This window comes from Leptosomus discolor, chromosome 1, assembly GCF_034619465.1.
Source record: "Leptosomus discolor isolate bLepDis1 chromosome 1, bLepDis1.hap2, whole genome shotgun sequence".
Lineage (NCBI taxonomy): Eukaryota > Metazoa > Chordata > Aves > Leptosomiformes > Leptosomidae > Leptosomus > Leptosomus discolor.
In genome coordinates this window covers 146073668-146094255 of record NC_141391.1, presented here as the reverse complement: position 1 = coordinate 146094255, position 20588 = coordinate 146073668, and the positions used below count along the sequence as shown (strand labels likewise).

Genomic DNA, 20588 nt, shown 5'->3' with positions numbered 1-20588 from the left:
TGACACATGATGGGTGATCTTGGGACAGATAAGAAACATTGAAAGGAATGATTATGCTAGAACTTCCTGTATTGTAGAAAATGTCAAATCTCCGGGATTTATCTGCCCAGCTCTTTCCCCTAGAGTGAAATCTTCTTCCCTCCCCCACTGTTGTAAGCGCATATTTATTTATTTATTTAAATAACTGGCTATGGTTTGTGACCATAACCTAAGAAGTTATACTTGTAGTTTTTGCCTATTGTCAGCATTGGATCTCTAGGAGGGGAGTATGAAACCGGTAATGGAGCCATCCTCTGTACCACTGAATGTATTTCAGAATGTTCAATTAAGAAATGCATATATCTGGATTTGCTCTTCTACATGTTTTTTTGCATTCAGTAATACCACGAAGTAGCACACAATAATATCTAAGGCACTTTATGACTAAAGATCTGGTAATTTCTTTAATGCTTTCATTCTGCTTATTGTGCCGTCACAAGGCAGAATGAATGTTGTTTGCACAATGTACTGGTCCATTTCCATATGTAACTCTAATTTGGTTTCTTTTAATGTGTGTGTTAGCTCTGACTTGGAATTCATAATACTTGGTCTTAAGAAACTAAAGGCATCTATGATTGCCTTTTTTTCCCCTCATGTAATCAATCCATATGCAGAAAGATTATTTTAGTTTTTATGTAACCTTTTGTCATGGAATATGTGTTCTTTTTGAGAGACTGATACATGGAACACTTTAGGAAGGTATTACCTACTCCTGTTAGGTTTCTCTGTGTTTTAATGATCTGAAGCTATGTAGAATGAGTTGGGCATCTTAATGGTGCAAAGTTCAGTTATTTTGTTTTCATTTTGAACAGCCTATTTACTGCACCAAAGTGGTGCAGACCTTCTAAGGAATACAGGCTAGTCTGCTGTGCCAAAGCAGAATAAAGTAGCTGTAGTTGACAAGTGAATCTGGATTGACTTGCTAATGTGAAGACTTGTGGTAGTGGAATGAAAAATGTTTAAGTGGAGCTTCTGTATCTGAATGTCTCCTCATGTTACTCTAAATAACTCTGCGTGTTCCTGCACAGTCTTCTGCAGACAGACCCAGCCTTCCCAGGCTCCGAGCCAGTGGGATGTGAGCCCATGGCAGGCTGGAAGCTTATATAGGCAGGTTAGTGCAGTGCTGTGCTCAAAGTAATAATCCCTGTTGAGATCTTGGACCTGCTAGACTGAATGCAGCGCTATGCTAATATGTTTGCATGGCTTCCAGTCTGAAGTTAGCTCACATCAGACTGTGAGAGATGCTGGATATAGTGAATTTTCTGTAATGGTGTATGGTTTAGTATTTGTTTATTGCATTGCTGGTTTAGAGCCCAAGCTGTGAACTAGCTGACATTGAGCTAGATGTTGTACAAATTAGAACGTAAAGATTATATCCACACTGTAGGTATAACCTACAAATAAACAACCAAAATCTCTGACAGTTTTCCCACAGAATCTAAAGCTGTAGTGTATTTTACCGCCGAATGAAGTACGAAGAAATGGAAAATTTGTTTCCAATGCAGGCGTTTGTGGTTCAAATTGAGAGGTTGCCAATGAACGATGTTGATCTTGTTCTTGGAGGTCTCCTTGCACAAACGTAGTTGTTCCTTGTATTAGGACCTTTAGCTGCGTGTTTTAAAACACGTAGCCTTGACTGTGAACTTGGCTGGCTCTATGCAAAACATGCTGTGTTGATTCCAATTCTCTGCCTTGTTCCACGTTCTTGACAAATAATGCAGTAGTATTAAAGATGAAGAACAGAGTTCTTCTTCTTTAATGCTTACCCTGGAAGCATTAAAATTATAAATAAAGTAGTATTGCAGGAGTAATCTATCCAGTTAAGATGTAGGTTAGATGTTATTGCAGCATGCAGCATTTCTTGTTATAAATTGTGTATGTTAGAAAGAGTTGGAAAATTTCCTTTTTTCTGTGGAGAAAGATATATCTATTTTCAAAACAGTCTTTCAAAGGAAAACCTGACTAATTATTGCATTTTCTATGTTTATATTAATGAAACTCCATTACTGTGATTTATTACCATGTTTACACTAATAAAACTCAAGTGCATCTATCGTTTGTGCCAAATATAGTGGGTTATAGGATTCCTCACTCTGGGAATAGGGAAAGAGACCAATCTGTTTTGAGATGTTGAGACAGTTTTAAGCTTTATTTTAGAAAACTATTTTATATGTGAAAAGGTTGATGACAGAGAAAAGAATAAACATTTCTACAACCCTGTTTTTTTTAAAGAGTAAAATTGTTTCTTCACCCAATTTTCCTTCCTTCCTCTCCAATGCAAAGATTAAAACCCTATAAAATACAGAATAGTCCAATTTTTTGAACCATCTTTTTAAAATATGAACTAATTGACTGTATCCCATTGGCACAACATTAGTGTGACATGGTGAAAGTTCAACTCCTTGAAGAGTTTAGGAAGTACATAGCACTTCTCTTGTGCTTTAGTTCTATATGAGCAGTAGGTAAATTTTCTCACCTGCTCAGAGCGTATGGATCAAGGGAATGCTGAAATGTTTTTGTAATGAAGACATATATGCATTATAGTTACCACATTATGTACAAGGCTAACAAATACAAAGCAGTTTACATGGTTTTTATGTTTTCACATCTCTTCTTCTACAGCTTGTTCTCAATTTGTCATTTTCTACTGAAACTAATAAATTATTTACCTGCCAAAGCATGTGGGCACTCAGTGAGGCTTTTTGTCGTGTTGCAGCTGTTGATTCTTCTGTAGTTTTGGGGTTAGAGGGGGGTGTTGGGAGAATGCCCTGCATTTCCATTTAAATTTATATTAGACCCCATTTTAAATTATGATTGATCAGACAGAACATTTCCTTTATGTTTATGTTAAGCTGTATGGGGAAAAATTTATTTTGGAAATTTACCAATATTTTGATGCTGTGATGAGCAGTACCTCTCCAAAATGTGTATATAGGAAAGCTGCTTTTATATAAACAGTCTTGAAGCAATGAAAGAAAGGTGACCAATTGGATATCTATATGTATGTGTGTGTACATACCATTACACAACAAGGCATCGCCTCCAAATATTTTGTGTCTTAGAACCACAGGCCATCTAGTCCCTCCTCCCATTGGAAGTGGGACTGTCATCAGCACCAGACCAGGTCAGCTCTGGCTTTGTCTGTTGAATGCAGTGCTGCACTACTCTCTTTAAGAAAATGTTTTTTTCTGATGCCTGGTCTGAACCTCCTAAGCTAAAACGGTGTCAGTTACTATTCATTCATCTCCACATAATTTCCATGGAAATACACAACTGTAGCCACTGTTAGATCAGGATGCCAAGCCAGATGTCAATTCTGTTGTCATAATAGTATTTAGCATTTGTGGACTGGGCATGGTTTTTAGAAAAGGTGGTTCTAATTTTATCTTGATTTCAGCTGAATCTATTCACTCTAGTTTTTCACCAATGGCAATAAAATGATTTGCTTTTTGTCATGCGTTGTATCAAAAAAGATTGGTGAGTAATAATATTATTAGATCGCAGTGCCTTCATAACACTTGATTATGCCTTCTAACAGGGTATGTATATGCTGCAGAATTATTTCAGGTGGTTTACAATCAAATCCATTCCCTCATCTTCACCTGCCAAGAGGGAAACCAGCTACAGCAGAGAAGATTGAGTGCTGAGTGCTTTCTGTGGTATTCTGCCTCCACACAGGCATTGTACAAACTCTTTTGAATACTACTAATAATAGCTGGGCAAGACATATCTGCTGCTTTCATTCCAGTTATTAGGAAAGTATGGGTCTAGGTCACAGTAATGATCAACACACAGTGTACTTTCTTTCATCAAAACAGGATGTTCAGCTGTAAGAGAGAAGAAACAAAGCCCAATACATGTTAATGAATGTGTCAGTGGCTGTTGGTTGCTAGGAGAAAGTGGCTTTGCTGAAGAAGACCATGCAAGTTGCATGCATAGGTGGAGGGTGCACTCATGCAGCTTAGTATTGCTGATGGCTCTACTTAGCACATCAGAGTTTCTAGATCAAGCTCGTTATGACAGAGGAGCAGCAGTAGTGCCACTGCTTCAGGATCATAGTAGCCAAGAAATGCTACTGAGCAATGACAAGGTCTTAGTTCTGTGAAAATAATTCACCTTGATTCTTCCATGATAGGCCAAGGGAAGATTTCCCAACCGTCTGTAAGTAGGTTTCTCATGCCATCAGGAACCCATGTGGCATTTGAGATCTGTGGCAGTCTCTTCAGTTTTAGCTTGGTGGCAAGTAGTTCTCTGTTTCTTTTCAGGTGGGTAATTTCCTTCAAATAGTTGCAGGCTTTTACCAAATAGGTTTTCTAAGCTGTGGTAGAGAAACTGATTGTCCCATTATCTGAAGCTGTAAGATTTGCAAATAAAGATTACTGTCTTCAGCAAATAACAGAAGCTTTTAGCCAAGATAAAAGGAAGATGCTGGAAAAACAGCTAGAGAACAGTTTGGCTGAGTTGATTTATAGCACAAAGGAAGTGATGCTTTATCCTCTTTTTAACTAGGAGCTTAAGATATCCTTGGTGTCTGTAAAAGCACAGAAATTGTACTAGAATTTTGGAAATTCCATTTGGCTTGTATCATTTTCTGGATTTATTTTTCCCAAGATGAAGAATTGTTTTTAAAATGCAGGGCTTTAGCACCAGCTAATGATTCCCGAAGGAAGCTATCTGTCTTCAAAACGTATAAAATCCATGGTGTCCATACGTATTTCCAAGAATTCTTATATTTTAATATCATTGTGTTATCAAGTCCGCAGGTTTGATATTAAATGTCGTCTTTGTAGAACACACATGAGTAGGAACTAATTTAGGAAGATAATTTAGTCTTTTTTGTTTGTTTGTTTTCTATGGGATTCTGTTGGCCTTTCTGCTTGCTTTTGAGATTATCTCTATATCTTAACTCTCATGAACTAATAGCCTAGAGACCTGGAAGAGTTTTATCTTAATCCTGTATTTAGTCCCTGTTTCTAAGAAAGTACCAAATGGAATGACTTGGCAAAATGTGGCAGTTTCAGTGGCAGATCAAACATTGAAATTCATGGCAATTTGTAAGTTTATCTTCTTTCTACCAGGGTGAGAGGGAGATGAGGTAAGAGAAAAAACCAGGTGTGATTAACTGAACATTTGATACTGTTCCTGTAACCTCTATGTAAGAGACTGTGCTATGACAGTATTTTATATCCCCAAAAGTTCCTGAAATCCTGTATGAAATCATAAATTCTGAATGCCTTCATTTCGTGAATCCACTTCCCTGCATGTCTGCAAGCTTATTAAAATGAGGGTAAGAAGATTTAATTGCAACTGCTCAGGACTTGGACATGTGAGATTATGGTTCTATTCTCGGCTATTCCACATAACATGTTTGTGACTGGCCAGTCTACTTAGGTAAAATATTTCCAACTTGTTTGTCTGAAATTTAGGTTTGCAATTAATTTCTTCCTTCGATATGGCTACTTTTTTTTAGAAAATCTTGGACATAAGTATCTCGTTTTTCATTTTACTTTCTTCGTATGAAATGGAAATGATATTTCCTGAACCAGAAGACAGTAGTGTCTTAAATCTTTGTGGATCAAATTTATGTTTTCATACAGCATTATTTGAACATCTAAAACACTGCACCACTGTACAAAAATGTGGTATCGGTGAAATGTCACAGATCTCTCTATTCCAGTTTTGTGTCAGAGGCCAGCGTGAGCCCTCAGCTTGTGTTAGGCTCAAACCTTCTCCCAGGCAAACTCTTTCTAAAAATGGAACATTGTGTTTATGCTACAATGCAGAAATACAGTGGTTGTGAGGCAAGGAGCAGCACAGCATCAGGAATTGCATTAACCAAGCCATCAGATCTTTTGAGAAGAAGCGGTATATGCTAGTAGTGAATAATACGAATAGGGTAATTAGTTAACATGTTCCATTAGCAAATAATGGTCCTAGTTTTGTATTTATGGAAATGTTTGAGTATGAATCTGTGAGAGGACTTTCTGTACAAGGAATTGGGCTAGTACAGAATTGCAGTCTATATTTCCCTGTATGGAATTGCTTCTTTCTAATCAAAAGCCCAGGTATATCTGCATTGCAGACATGAAGTGCAGTTGCACGGCCGAAGAGGATTTTTATATAGCTAACTTGACCAGCAGTAACAGTGAGCTACAGCAGTCCAGTGCCATGACTACATTAAAGCCTGCTCATACTTCCTTCCTACTCATACTTTCTGATCGCCCCACTTAGTTAACCGGAATATCTGTTAGCAAATAGAAATAGTTAACAGGATCAAAATGCAATAATGTGCCCGGTTTCTGTTCCTGTGTTTAATAGTCTTATCAGCATCTTAGTGGTTTATATTTTAAAGAGGTAGTCATATTTTAAATGCTTTATATAATTCTTTGATAGATGATATACTAGAGGACTGTTTTTCCTAGCACTGAAAATACTATTAGCCGGAGTAGAGGAGATAGACCCCATTAAAATCAAATAGATGCTTTCCTTAAGATTTCCTTAATACCAAGTAGAAGATTTCCTTAGGATCTGTAGGAACCCCATTCCTTCATCCTTCTTAACTTTAAAATACCTATCTCCTGAAACTTGTGTCAGTGGAGAACAAACTAATGAGTAAGGGATAAAAAAGAAAAACAACCCAAAACCATTACTAGTCCATTTAATTTTCCTGAAGCAATAGAACTGGGTGAAGCTGTAAAGATTCAAGTAGTTTTGCCTCACTTACTATCCAAATTCCTACAAAGCTGGAGGAAGGGGTCTTGTTTAACTTAAAAGGACTTTGGATCAAATCCATAGGAGTTGGTGCAGGGTAACATTTCAGCAGCATAGGGAAGAACTCTTAAAATTTAGTTAATGCCATTGAAATCAATGATATTATGCATTATCCATGTGCTTGAATGTTTTGTAGGGAAGATTGGTTTCTTCAATGCTTTCTCTACAGTCCAGCCGGATTATAGCTTTCCAACATCTTTATTTCCCTTCTGGTGTGTTTTGGGAGCTTCAAACTTCATTTTCAGCTGTGCTGCTGCCCTAAGTGCCCTTTTCATTCTCTAAGGCAAGAAGTTTATGTCCAACCACTTACCTGTTGTCTTGTCAGAGCAGGTATACTTCCCTGCGTACTGCTCCAAATCAAACATTCCTGCATCAGAGTTGGAGCATCCATCAGCTCAGGTGAAAGGTTAAAGAAGCCAACAGTATGTTGCGCCCTTCGCCTTTCCTTCCCGTTGCTTGCAGAGCGTAGCAAACTCATTCTTCGGTTTGACGGATACTTGATAAATATCTGTTATGAATAATTTAGCTTAGATGCCTTGCAGAGGATGGACTAGACAAAGTCCTTCCAGCCATATTTTCTGTTGTTTCAGTGATTGACTCACAACTGATTCAGAGCCTTGACTCCCTTCTGCTTTGTCATTTGTTCTGTGGTTTATTACACAGTGTGCAGTCAACCTAATGCAATGATTCCAGGCCCCAGTCCAATTACATGTGCTAACATATTCTCAGATGAAGTCTCAGGGAAGCTTTATGTTGAAAGATTGCTGAGTGTTCTCCCTGGGGTTGCAAAAGATGTTTCATTATATTTTGTTTCTGTTTATTTTTTTATAGTAGGAAAATTAGGGCTTTCTTCCTGCTCAAATCTTATTATATCTTGACACACTTTTCATTCTCAAGCCTCAGGCTTTGCTTTAAATTTAAAATAGTAATGATAGTAAAGGGATTATAGAATAGCCTACATTAACATTACATTTTATACTTGCAAGCTAGAAATAGATTTCTAAGAATTTATTTAACTCTGTTTTACTCTGTTTTGAGTTGATATAACTCTTATTATTCTTATTGTTTCTACTATAGACTTTATTATTGTGATCAGAGCCATACAGGGCATAGTCCTATACAGAAAGCAATGGTCTCTACCTCAGAAAACTAGCAGTCTTTTCCAAAGAAGGTGAGGATGGGAAAAGAAGCAAACCCACAGACCTTGGTTTACCCAAGGACATAAATCTCTTTTTTTACTCAAGTACATGCTGCTGTGGTGTCAGCTAGTGATTAGTGGATAGAGTTGAGAGGTAGTAAGTCAGACAAACAAGACAAAAATAACACCTGCTAGAAGCTGTTCCAGTTAGTTTCTTCTACTGGAACAGTATTCCACGTTTCTGTTTCTAAGACAGGGTTCAGGAACAAGCAGAACAGGTCCCAATGGAGGAGAAAAGTACCAGTTGCCCTAACACAACACACAGCCTCCATAACCTTTTCCTGCTTTCAAGTTGCCTACCCTAGCACTACTGCTGTCTGCTCTGATGCTGCTGATAGAGGAAGAGTTGATGTGTCATCCCTGATTCCTCTTGGAGTTTGGCAATAGTTTGGCACAAGCCTTTTTTTGTGTGTGCAGTAGTAGCTGTTAAGTATGATTCGTGATGTCTGCCTACAGAAAGCAGGCACATGCAGTGAAGGCTCCTCGTGGGTCAGTTTGCAATTCCCTGGGGGCTGCTCATAGGAGCTGCTCTACAGGAGCAACTACGTGCAACATGTAGTCGCCTGAACCCTGCTGTGTGGTGCTGCTGGGCTGGAATGTCTAATGGATGAGCTTCTGCAGCCAGCTAGGAGAAGCTGATCACTGCTCAGGTCAGCAAGAAAATGGGGGTAATCCTCTGCCACTGCAGCTTGACATCTGGAAAACAATGGGCTGAATGAGTTACAGGAGAAAGGTGGTAGCATGATCATTGGCTGCAAGGCCAAAAAAAAAACTTGTTTAAGAGAAGAGAGGGTTTCAGCTTCCAAAACTGAATTAACAAGCCACTTTCTTCAGCCTAGTTAGTATCCTCAACCTAGTTCCCCAACGCTGCTTCTCTTTGGCAGTGCAAACCTCTTCTCAGTCTGTCATGTAGGGGCATCCTCAGGTTCAGGAGGCCAGGCAGAAGATGTTGTGAGGCAAAAGTAGCTGCTCCAGCAGAAAGAATGGCTTCCTGGGATAGAGATGTGTGTGCTGAGGAGGGCGCAAAAGCAATGATGAGGATCCCACAGCCATAAGGACTGAACAACAGGAAAATGACAACCTCATCCCTGGATCCCTTCTCAAAACCATCCTATCTAGTCCCAGCCTCGTTCTCTCCAACTCCCCCCTGGCTATGCTTTGTTACCTTTCCCTTTTATAGTAATTCCTCACTGTCTTTGTAATCTGTCTCCTTCTCAAAATTTGCTCTGCTACTGCAACCACATTTTGCTGTTCACAAGTGCAAGGGCGAAACAAGCTATTCAATTTTCCTACGCTTACATGTCTGTTATTGCATCAGAAGGCCCTGATCTTTCCTAGGATATGCTTACAAACTCAGCATAAATAAGAAAAAATAATAATTGCAGTTGCTTTTTGATCTTGAATGAATCACCCTGACTAGAAGTCAAGGAGGTTATTTATTTCATCACAATACATTACAGTAGGTCTTACTGAGTGGATGTTAATACTTTGACAATCTCTGCTGAAACTTGCTGCTACAGTTAACTAACTTGTAAGCTATTTTACAGGTGAGGCTACCAGTTCTGCTTTTACTCAAGTAAGTGATAGAAACACTTTGCCCAGCACAGTGTTTAGAAAAGTTTGGGTATGTCAAATGAATTTCACCTGTTACAGCTGCTCAACCTACTGCTTATGGTCTAGCAGTTTCAGTGAAGTGAAAATAATAGCAGCCAAGGATTGTTTGGGAAGGCATTGGCAAAACTTGATGGAAGGAGTAGGACAAAATATGCGCTTGCCATCTGCACCTACCCGAGACAGCTCTCTAGCGTAAGAATGTAGTAATGAGAATAACAGCTCTGGCCAAAGGCTGCTGTCAGCTGCAAATCCACTTAAGGCTATTGCAAAGGCTGGGTAGGATAAGCATTAAACTGACATCTTGGCTAGGGGCAGCAGAATGTCTTGCTACAGCTTTGGTTAAAATTGACACTGACCAGTGTGTCACTTTTAATTTGGCCTAGCTCATAATTGATAAGATCTGTTTTGATCAAATGATGAATTTTAGTTTCAGGAGGTCACAATATATCTTCTTTGCTTGGGCTGGGTAAAGCTTCACTCTGGAAGGAGTTGTGTTGGAATCAGCAGGCATATTTCAGATGAGGGCTATTCAAAAAAGTGTGTCTGATTTGAGACAGTGGCTGTTTGTAGGCGTAGTGTTGCTGTATGAGCCCTGAAAATCAACAGTATCCAGCTGGCTTCCCCACCATTCTGTTTTGCCTGCCATAGGCAGGGCAATCTGGTTCTTCCTATTTCTTACCAGAGTGCCCTGGCGTGGGACCTAGGCACACATATCTTGTATATACTGTACTGCTGCAACATGGAGAGTTTGCAGGGCTTGAACTATGTCTTTGTCATTTTACTGTAGGCAACAGGGGCTGAATAGCTGCACTCGCTAGACCGTGTGCCACATCTGTTTCTTTCTTTATCTCACTTACGGTTTTTCTTCCTGCATTTGCCAGTTTTCCCTCCAGTGTAATGGTTTTATTAGGCAGCAGTATCAGAAGGTGCTTGAGAGCACGTTGATAAACAAAGCAAGCAAAATACAAACCTAGTTGAAAATTGCCCTTTGTGTTGGCAGTACAAACATCAAATATCTGGATGGTGTTAATGCCAATCCTTAATGCATCCTTAATATGCTGCTTTTAGGGCTGGGGGGATGTTGGCAAAGGAAAGAAAGAAATCGCCATTTGTAAAGGTCATAGGTGATACCATAGTAGCACTGCATTTTTTTAATGAGTGATATTAAAGTAATAGGCATTGATACTTAATCAGATGGCCTTGCTGTGCTCTTTTTGTGTGGGTTCTTCTGAGTGTTTTCTTTCCCTTCTGCTGGTGCTGCTTGAACAGCACCACAAAACGCCGGGATAGGCCTTTGGGGCAAATTAAGCCAAAAGGGTCTGTGGGCCAGGTGAGATGTTGTGTAGGGGCTCTTATTACTCAGGGACACAGAAGAGGTTGAGAGTGCGAGCAATACTTCATGCTGCTCACTACATTGTGGGAGAGAGTACTCCAAGGATGGGTTCTCCAATACCCACCCTGCATCCTCTTCCATGTGAAAAAAAGACTTAATGTTTTGCAAAGCTTGATGGTGTCTTGACGTAAAAAGCATTTGGGTTCTGAAAGATTCAGGTGATTTTACACACTGTTAACTTGCACTACTTGCTGTTTGGTAAAAAGAGGGAGAAAAATATGATAGAATGAATAAGGAGGAAGAGCCTTAAGAAAGTAATGGCCAAAAAAAAAATCCTAAATGCATCTCCTGAGAGCTTAACAGGATTATAAGGATCAGGAAAATTGCCTTTTTGCCTGTTTAATGATTGTTGCCTTACTGGTCTGTTCAGCTTAGTCTATATTAGAGGTCTTCTGCAGGGTGTTCCTCCTGTTGTTTGAAGGGCTATGGGTCAAGTGTTGCACCTGATACTGTTGAGTCAGATGTTTGGAAAATGCCTAAATGAAAGCTGTTTCCCCTAAATGCTGAAGGAGGTGAGAAACAGCAGGTGGGCTCCTTGTTCAGCTTGCGCAGCTCCAGGAGGTTCTGTGGTCCAGAAACTATTTGCTTCTTTTCCGGATAAGCATCATAGCTACCTATCTCTCTAGGTTTTCTGCCTTCAAGTGACTCAACCTGAAATCCAGTCCAGTGATATCTGTTTGTGACTGCAGAAAGTCCCCAGTCCTTGGGGACTGCTCTGAGCTATAGTCACTGCTGTGTGGCCACCCTTCACACAGGACTACTCATTTTATTGAACTTGCAGCAGTGAGTGTGTGGCCCACCTCTTATCTCTAATGAGCTAGCATAGGAGTGACTCTGGATCTGGGACCCTCTTTGTGTTAACTGTAGAGCATAACAGTGTGCTTGTATTTGATCAGCATAGTGTTATTAAATTATCACTTCCATGACAGGAAGGCTCTCTTGTCCAAGGCTCCCTTGAACCCCAGGTCTTCAAATCTGGAGAAATATCTCTGGTGGCAAAACTGGGTCAAAGAAAGCCCAAAGGCTCCCAAGTGAGTGTGTTACTTCGTTTGTGGCAGCATCTTGCTGCTCCCTCTACATGTGATTGTGGGTCTGTGAGAAGAGCCAGATCAAAATCCTTCCCCATCCTTAAAGTAAAATGTCTTTGTTAATGCTGATGAGCTTAGTGAATTGTTTTGTAGTGCTGCCTTTCAACTAGTTGTGCTACCACAACTGAGGCAATGGCAAACTGAGGCATAAAAGCAGAAATACTGATGGGAGTTCTATGGGATGAGACCCCATGATAATTCTGGTCCCTTGGCCAGTTTATTGTAAAGATAATTACCTTAATGAAAATGACCTGAGATGAGACAGAAGCCTTGACTTTAGGAAAAGCTGTTAATACCACTGGCAGTAGGAGTTCTTTAGAAGCTGTGATTCTGTCCAGAGATAAAGCCAAAGATATAACTGTGTTCTACATCCTTGCTTAAGCCCCATTGACATTCTGCTCTTGCATAAGTGTTTTCCTGAGCTGAGTCTTGCATTGTGGATAACTGCAAACACTCCTTTGTGGCTTTTATTTTGATCCATGCTGTACTGTGATATCTTTTTTTCCAAAGTGCATGATAAGAGGTTGTCAGGTAAAATTCATTTTTATTTTCAGGATATCATTAAGTAGTGCTTTTCCCATTGGAGCGTTCACTGTCAGCAGGATAAAGGGTACTATAAAGAGTTAAGAAGAGTAATTGTTGTTTCATCAGATTATATATTAGTTCAACCAGGCTAATGCACTGTAATATCTAGACAAGCCCTATAATTGGAGATAGTTTGAAACAAGCTTTTAGCTATTGTTCTCCAGCTCTCAGTTAATTTCACATCTAAGCCATTAAGCAAAAAAAAAGAACCCAAACCAAAACCGACCAATCAATAAAAAATAGGCCATTGTTCATTAAAGACATCTTGAAAATCTGGTTGTTTACAGGGGTGCGTGTGTTCTTTTCCAAAAGATTGGGACTAAATTTTTCCTAATTTTGCAAAATGTGTGCTGGGTCTGAGAAGCCAAAGTCAGTGATGTGTCTTACAGAACTGCCTTTTTAGTGCACGTACAAATCATTTGAACAATAGTCTGAACTACCTGCGTTCCAGTGTATTCTATATGTACCCAACATAGAGGAGTAAGATCTCACTTGGCGGTCTGTAATAAGGGTCAGTGCTTTCTGAGTCACGTTAGGAAGGAAAATGGAGTTTTGAATACAGTTCTTTGTGGAATTCTTCCTTGCCTCTGACCAGCGCAGTTTAAATGCTTAGATGGCATAGAAAGAGAATGTAGAAGGTGGATCAAGACTGCCTGCTTCACAGCCTTGTAGCCCTCTGTAGTTGTTTAGACCCTATCTGTGTATAAAAGGGGAGTGAAAGGCTAAGATCTGGTTTTCCTTCTTCTGCTGCTCTTTAGGATGATTCACACCCTATGAGCTACTATAAAGAAAATTAACTCTATCCCAGCCAAAACCAGTACAAAAAAACTCTGCTGCATTTCTGCAGCCAGTCATGGCTTGTAAAAGAAAGTCTCTACAGTTAATCATGCAGGGAAACATTTAACCTTCTTTGCTAATGGGATCTTTCTAGGAAAATATGAATGTGAATGAACAAGCTGGTGTGACCCATGTAATTTGCTGACTGCTGGCTCTGATCTCTTACGTTGGTTTTCTGCATTAATGGAAAATCAGCGTAACATATCTACTTAGTTGTGAGGGGGGATTAATTTCTGGTGATCAGCTTATGTTCTGAGATACAGCAATTGGGTGTTTCTGGAACTTGTATAGATGTGTCAGTCTAAATGTCCAAGAAATTTCCATCAGCTCATTTTCTGGTTTTACACCTTGTACTGCTTCCTCTACTTAACAGTGCTTCAAAATATGCTAACTACTCCTGGTGTAAGCAGCACCGTGTATGTGTGTGCAAACACAGCATGAATACTTTGCCAACTACTTAGAGGTTAGCCGCCTTTAACCAGTCTGTCATTAAACGTCCCTGCAGATAAAATATTGCATTTGTCCGTGTTCAGCGATGCAGAATAATTTTTAAATCAATCTGCCTTAATTATTTTGATACACTTCATGGTTGTCTTCATGTTCCTTCAGGCTTCAGACTTGATTATCACCCCAGCTACGACTTTCAAGGAAAAACCAGACCCCAGTGGTTTAGTATTTGGAACTGTGTTCACTGATAATATGCTGACAATTGAATGGTCCTTGGCTTCAGGATGGGAGAAACCTTATATTAAGCCGCTTGAGAACGTTTCGTTGCATCCAGCCTCCTCGTCCCTGCATTATGCTGTAGAAGTGAGTACTGAATCAATTTGGAAACTGCTATTTTGTTTCATTAGTTCTTGAAGTCATAGCTTTGTAATACAAGGACTAATACTGTCTTAAGTTTATTAGTATTGAGTTACATTTTATTTTGTTAACTGATGGCCTTCCAGAATAATTCCATTATTTACAGCAGGGTTATGTTTGTGTTAGTATAACTCAGAAGCAACTCTGGCCGGTGAATTCCAGCTCACTTAACTTTCTAGCCTAGTGAAGGTGAGCCCTTTCTTTGTGGTGACAAATTCATTTGAGAAAGTATTCTAGCTCACTGATGGTGGATCGGTCCAAATACTGTCTCTAATGTGACCTAATAATGAAGCACTGGGTAAGACCGTGTGAGATTCCAAGAGTAGTTTTAATTTGGGGACTGAAATTAAAGTTATGAAAGTTATGAAAGTTATCTTCAGCTGTTTCAAAGGCTCATAGCTTGGATTGCAGGACAGACTAGACAGATGCTTGTTTGCAACTCCAAACAAGTCTGGAGAGCTCCGAACTAGATCTGATGCGTTCAGCATATACAAGGGTACTTAAGCAGAGAATGTACAGCAAGGAACTTTGGAAAGTGAAATGTTAAGTCGGAAACCAGCGTGGTTAACAGTTTCCGTGCTTAGCTGCCTACTGCCTAAAGCTGCCTTTTGTGCCTCCAGAGCAGCTTTGGCTGTACTCACACCTGTGTGAGAGCTTCAGTAGGGCACATATGCTGAAATGGAAGGTGGGAGTGTCTCCACTGAAGTTGGTGGAGTTGCTTGTGCCTCTTATTATTTCTTTTTTTTTTTTTTTTTTTTTTTTTTAAACCACTGCTCTGAGGGAAGGATCAAGCTTTTCCCTGCTTGTTGTCCTTGAGCTCCTGCCTTCACCATTTTTTGTTGTTGCTGTTTTTTCCCCGTCTAGTCACGAAGCCTCCAAAGGTCTTGTGTAAATTACAACAGGCCCCTGTGACTAAGGCTGCAGCTCTTGATCTGCCCAAGAAGTAAGAAACCACGCTGGAGTCCCAAATCTATATTTCACTCTTAGTAGCATATTGCTTTAATGCTCGGCCTCTGGCCCAGTCTGAAATCATTGCTAACATGAATATGCTCTTATTTTTTTCCCATTTTTTTTATTCTTTTACCCTTATTGCATCACGTTTCCTCTAGCCAAGAGGACAGACAGAGGAGAATCTGGTGCCAATGCTGTGGCTCAATGAATACACAGTGGGTATAATAAAAATGATAAATTTGGCATTCCCTCCCCTTTCTCCTTGCCCTCCATGATGCAGTGTGATAGTCTGGATCTGCTGAACTCCAGATCCAGCTCCTGTGATGTACAGATGTCAGATAATACTGTTTGTACACCACTGTAGCAACCAACCATCAAGCAACCACAGCAGTTGCTTTTATTCAAGTTGAGCATTTCTGGAACACATCACTGTCTCCCTTTTTAATGAGTGAAAGGTTTTACTGAGCTCTGGAAGGTTAAAAGTATTTCTTTTTGGAGAAAAAGATTTAACAGCTTGAGAAGGCTTTGTGTTTCAGTAATGATGTGATTCTTACTTCTCTCAAATCGTTGATCAAATCTTAGTAGAAACATTCCTTCCTCTTCCCTCTCATTAAAAGTTCTGTGAATGTGTCTGGGAGAAGGGTGGGGGAAAACAACTGTTCTGTGATAAGAAAGTAGCATTGCAGAAATGTGGTACTAGTTAATAACTGGCCCAATAAAAATGGTATCGAAGTATCAACCATATCACCAGCTACGCCATCCTTTATTAAAGACAGAATTTTTTCCTTGTAGCTACAATGCCTGTCCTAGGAATAGTTTCTTTCTCAAAACTGCAGCAAAGCTTTTAATAAGGTTGACATTGCCATAGGAATAAGATAAATTTTGAAGGCAAAAAGTTCTGCATTCTCATTCTGGTTCTGCTACATAGTTGGCATGTAACCTAAGGAAAACTGCCGGGATTCCTGCAACCCAGTTACAACCCAATTAAAATTTGTCATGTGGAAGGACCTAGCTCTGTCATGGGACTGCACAAAAGCTTTCTAAACATTGCATTTCACTGATCCTTATGCAAAAATGTTATAAAATTTAATGATAATGGAACCTTGAGTATTCTACTAAAATTACTTATACACAAATACATATTTCTTTTTTCCAAATAAAAAACCTGCATATGTAGATTTCCAGAGAATGTATTTCCAGCCATTTTTTGTGGAACAGTCAGGAGGCGAAGTCTGAGGAGACTGACAGCAGTGATGGAGTTAAATTCATAGAACTTATGCTGAAATTTAATGTACAAAGAAATGCTTTAGAAAATAAATTCTAAAAATCTGAACTCTTGTTTATAAGCATAAGCGATCCATTAATAATCTAAATAATATTGTATATATGTATATATTAATATGGGCTTCTAGAATACATGTGTTTTCTGTCTATAACTATAACTGGAAATTATAAATCTGTAACTATGGATATTTTGTGGGCATATGGTTTTTACTGTGGTTAGGTGATGCTGTAGAGCATTCTGCTGGGAGGGCACTGGTGGGATAAAGGTTTCTGGTAAATAGATTGTCAACACCAGTCATCTGCATTCTGCAGTTTGATGGGATAATTATGACTAATTTCAGTTTCCTGTATAAAGTATAGATAAAACATTTTCATGCATTCTTCCTCCAGTGCAAGACTGATGCATCTGTCTCTCATGCTAGCTAAATCCCTTTCCACAGTGTAGGGGTATATGGGGGAAATAGGTGTCCAAGGTTTTGCTACAACTACAGCAAGAGCTGCAACAGAGTTCCCTTAATTACCTTATTCCATGCATCCTACCAAAATGTGTTTTGGACAGAGGCCTAAAGGTGATTAACGTAGGTAATCAAATTCTATGGAACTTTTCTGTACGGGAGAGTACTGTTTTGGCTCAGCCTTAGGTATCAGTGAGGATGTGAGGGAATAGTTAAGCCAAACACATGCTACAAATTTTAATTGCTGTAACCAAAGTATGAAAGAAATGGTTCTTTATAAGTCCCCTGACAGAGAAAGATATATCTGAAGCGTAGGCAGGTTGTCTTTGTAAAATAGTCTTCATGATACTGCCTCACAGGAGTGTGTTGCAGGGATTAGCTAGTTAGCATTTATGTCTTGAGTACTGTGAGCAGGAAAGTGAAGTTTTTGTTTCCAAAGGGTGCATTCTGCTTTTGCACAGTTTGCCATGGGATAACGTATATCAATTATTATTTGATTTCTTTTCCCTCCTTTTTGGCTTGGTAGTTATTTGAAGGATTGAAGGCTTACCGAGGAGTGGATGGCAAAATCCGCCTGTTCCGGCCAACTCTTAACATGGACAGGATGGCGCGATCAGCAAGACGAGCAACTCTGCCAGTATGTAGCTAAGGCATCTTATTCTCCCTAACTTGGAGTATCTATTTTCATTTTCAGAGTGCAAATCTCTGAAACTTTACAGTAGCGTAACATTTATCAAACACTCTAACTCTGAATAGTTCAGTTAAACTTTGCAAAGAGGTCCTATTCAGCGAAGGGAATTGTTTGAAATGCATTTTTCTTTTCAATGACAATAGTGTTTTGCTTTCTTTGTTGTCTCCTTACTGTCTCAGCTGTACACAGTCTATTTCTGAAGGGTGAGCACTGTTCTGCAGGTATTAGCATGCAGACATCTTATGAAATTGTTCTGGCACTAATGTTCTTCCTTTTCTTCATGCCTCTTCAGTTAAGTCCTTCAACCTCTGAGTGCCTTCATTTTTGGTCATGCTAGCAACTTAACCTGCTTTTAGCAGTTGTATATTGGCCAGTGAATTTCCTCCCACGCTTATTAGCTTTATTACTGTGACGACTTTGCAACACTGTGAGACTTGGCGGGACCCTTGGGATTATAACTCAAAGCCCTCTTTTGCAGAGGTGGTGGCATAGCTTACAGCATGCCAAAGTGAAGGTGTTGGCTGTATGGGGAGTTCTCTCCATGTGCTTTGGAGCCAAGAAGGGTCAATGGCTCCATTTTACTATCTCAGGGGCATACTTTGCAGCAGAAGGAGGGCATTCAATATACTGTATAAAAAGGCACAGTGGCAAAGACCGTGGGATCTTAAACTTTGTGAGAGATGAACTCAAGGAAGATGATGTAGTCCTATGGACCATCAGTGTTACATATCCCGATGAAGTGTTCCTCTTAGCATATGGATCTATAAAGACCACAGAGTGTTCAGGCCATATTTCTCCATTTGCTTTTCTCCTTTGCTTTTCTTTCCCAGTGTTTTGACCAGAACGAGCTGTTAGAGTGCATCCGGAAGCTTGTGGAAGTGGAAAAGGAGTGGGTCCCATACTCAACCACTGCCAGCTTGTATATCCGTCCTACCTTAATTGGAACTGAGGTGTGAAACGTTTTTTTTTTCCCCTCTTAACTGCTGTGTATTTAAGGATGAGGCAAAAGCCTCCATTCATAAAGGGAAATACACAGCAGTCACTAGACAACAGAATTACAGTTAAGGGGCAAATTGTTTTTACTTTTGTGTTAGTCACCTATAGCTCTACTTCACAAATTTATGTTGACCACACCACCACCTAGTGGACACATGGGTTCAAATCACAGAAAGTGTCTTCGATTCTGAGTGGTACTGGCAAAATTTAGATTAACTTCGGTTTTGTACTAAAAGGATAGTTATTTGTGACATGGTAATGTATGTCTTTAAAATATTAATAATCCAGAGAAAATGTGAGGGAACAGAAATTTGCTGTGTAGATTTTGTGATTTCATCTCGTAACTCCATCCTCCATCCTGAGATTTTGAAAGATTCTGCCCAGTAAATTAAGATGGCTGTTCTGAGAGACACTTTTAACAAGTTCTTGTGTCAATTTATTCTTGAACCCAGATAAACCTGACCTTATAGGAGGCACCTTAGCAACTAGGTATTAGTGTGTACTCTGGGAGTTTCTTGTGGGTATGAGTCAAGTCTGTAGTATTTGTAAAGGGAATTAGAAACAGAGAGTTTATTTTAATTAAAACTTTAAGCAGATTTTTTAGCAGTGGTGAGAGAGAAACCTATAATGGTAGAGCATAGGACAAGGAAGCTAAAGAATGTATCATTCCTAACTACGCAAGCTGCTCTTCTACAATATCCACATCTGTAATTAGTTACCATACATGAGCGTTACACATTTCACATGTTCTCGGACTCCATTAATTTAATGCTTGTGAACTAGTAGATTTTCAGACTGAAGGATCTCCACTCAGTGGCTGTAAAGTATTAATACTAAAAATTGAAATTTTTCCCCTGTTTTTGGAAATTCTGTTGCTGTTGAGGTTAGCCAATGTATCTGGCCTTTCCGTGATGTCATATGTTGTTTGCAGGTTACATGTCCTGCTAATCTTCCATGAATCAGCACAATTAAGAAATCCAGCCAATACAATCTTTTGAATGATCATGTAAGAATCAGGAAAAATATCAATATCTCATTTAATCTTGTTAAAATTTTTGCTGAAGGAGTCAGGTAGACAGAAATCAAAAGAACCCTCTCAGCACCTGAGGAAGGCTTATTTGAATTTTCCAGTAGTTCCATTATTACACTATTATTTTCCCTCCCACCTCCCAATTTAGCTTCACATGCTTTGTGCACTGTGTTTTGCTTAGACCTTTGGTCCTGAAGATTTAAGTTCAATAATTTTTGCTCAGTGGAGACCTTAGAAACCAAGGATGAGCTTGTTCTTTTTAGAGAGTGGTTTCTCTGAGCGGTGAGAAAATAGTAACCCATTCAGTTGGATAGAAGATCCCAATAATCATGGGCAACCAGCTGTATGTAAACCAGCTTAAGCAAGGGGGTTTGACAAGGTGATCTCCAGAGGTGCCTTCCAACCTTAGTCATTCTGTGATTCTGTGGTGAGCCCTGAGCTTTGCAAAGAGTCAAATAGTTAAGCAGGGTCTCCTACCACAGGATTCAGACTTTGACCAGTGCCAGCCTTTTCACCTCCATCTTTAAGTATTGATGGTGATGACTTGAAGTGTGAGAAGCCATTTCTCAGAAAAAGTGATACATTCCAGGTTATTTCCTGGGCTGTGTGAACCATTTCCAGCAGGCAAATCATTCTAGTTTGTCACATAGCCATTCATAAGGTCAGCACTCGACTCTACTAATGCCAGTTCTAAGTGGCATTGGCTAATTCTCATCACTAATGCAGCTGACAGTGGTTCCTCCACTGCTACTATTGCTAGCAATGGTCCTTGCCGCTCCTCCCTGCAAAAGG

General features: G+C 39.6%; 1 protein-coding gene across 7 annotated transcripts in view; it reads left to right on the top strand.

Annotated features, from left to right (window-relative positions):
• Positions 1-20588, top strand: part of BCAT1 (branched chain amino acid transaminase 1) — a 41632-nt gene that overhangs the window by 2871 nt on the left and 18173 nt on the right. Inside the window, exons 2-5 of one of the 7 annotated variants that reach the window (XM_086466701.1) lie at positions 14135-14335; positions 15499-15555; positions 17606-17716; positions 18601-18720. In XM_086466701.1, the coding sequence (XP_086322827.1) occupies positions 14135-14335; positions 15499-15555; positions 17606-17716; positions 18601-18720 (489 nt within the window). Of the gene's footprint in view, positions 1-14134; positions 14336-15498; positions 15556-17605; positions 17717-18600; positions 18721-20588 lie in introns of those variants that run through there. The other 6 variants (XM_009958053.2, XM_086466728.1, XM_086466714.1 and 3 more) reach the window with 6 other exon arrangements.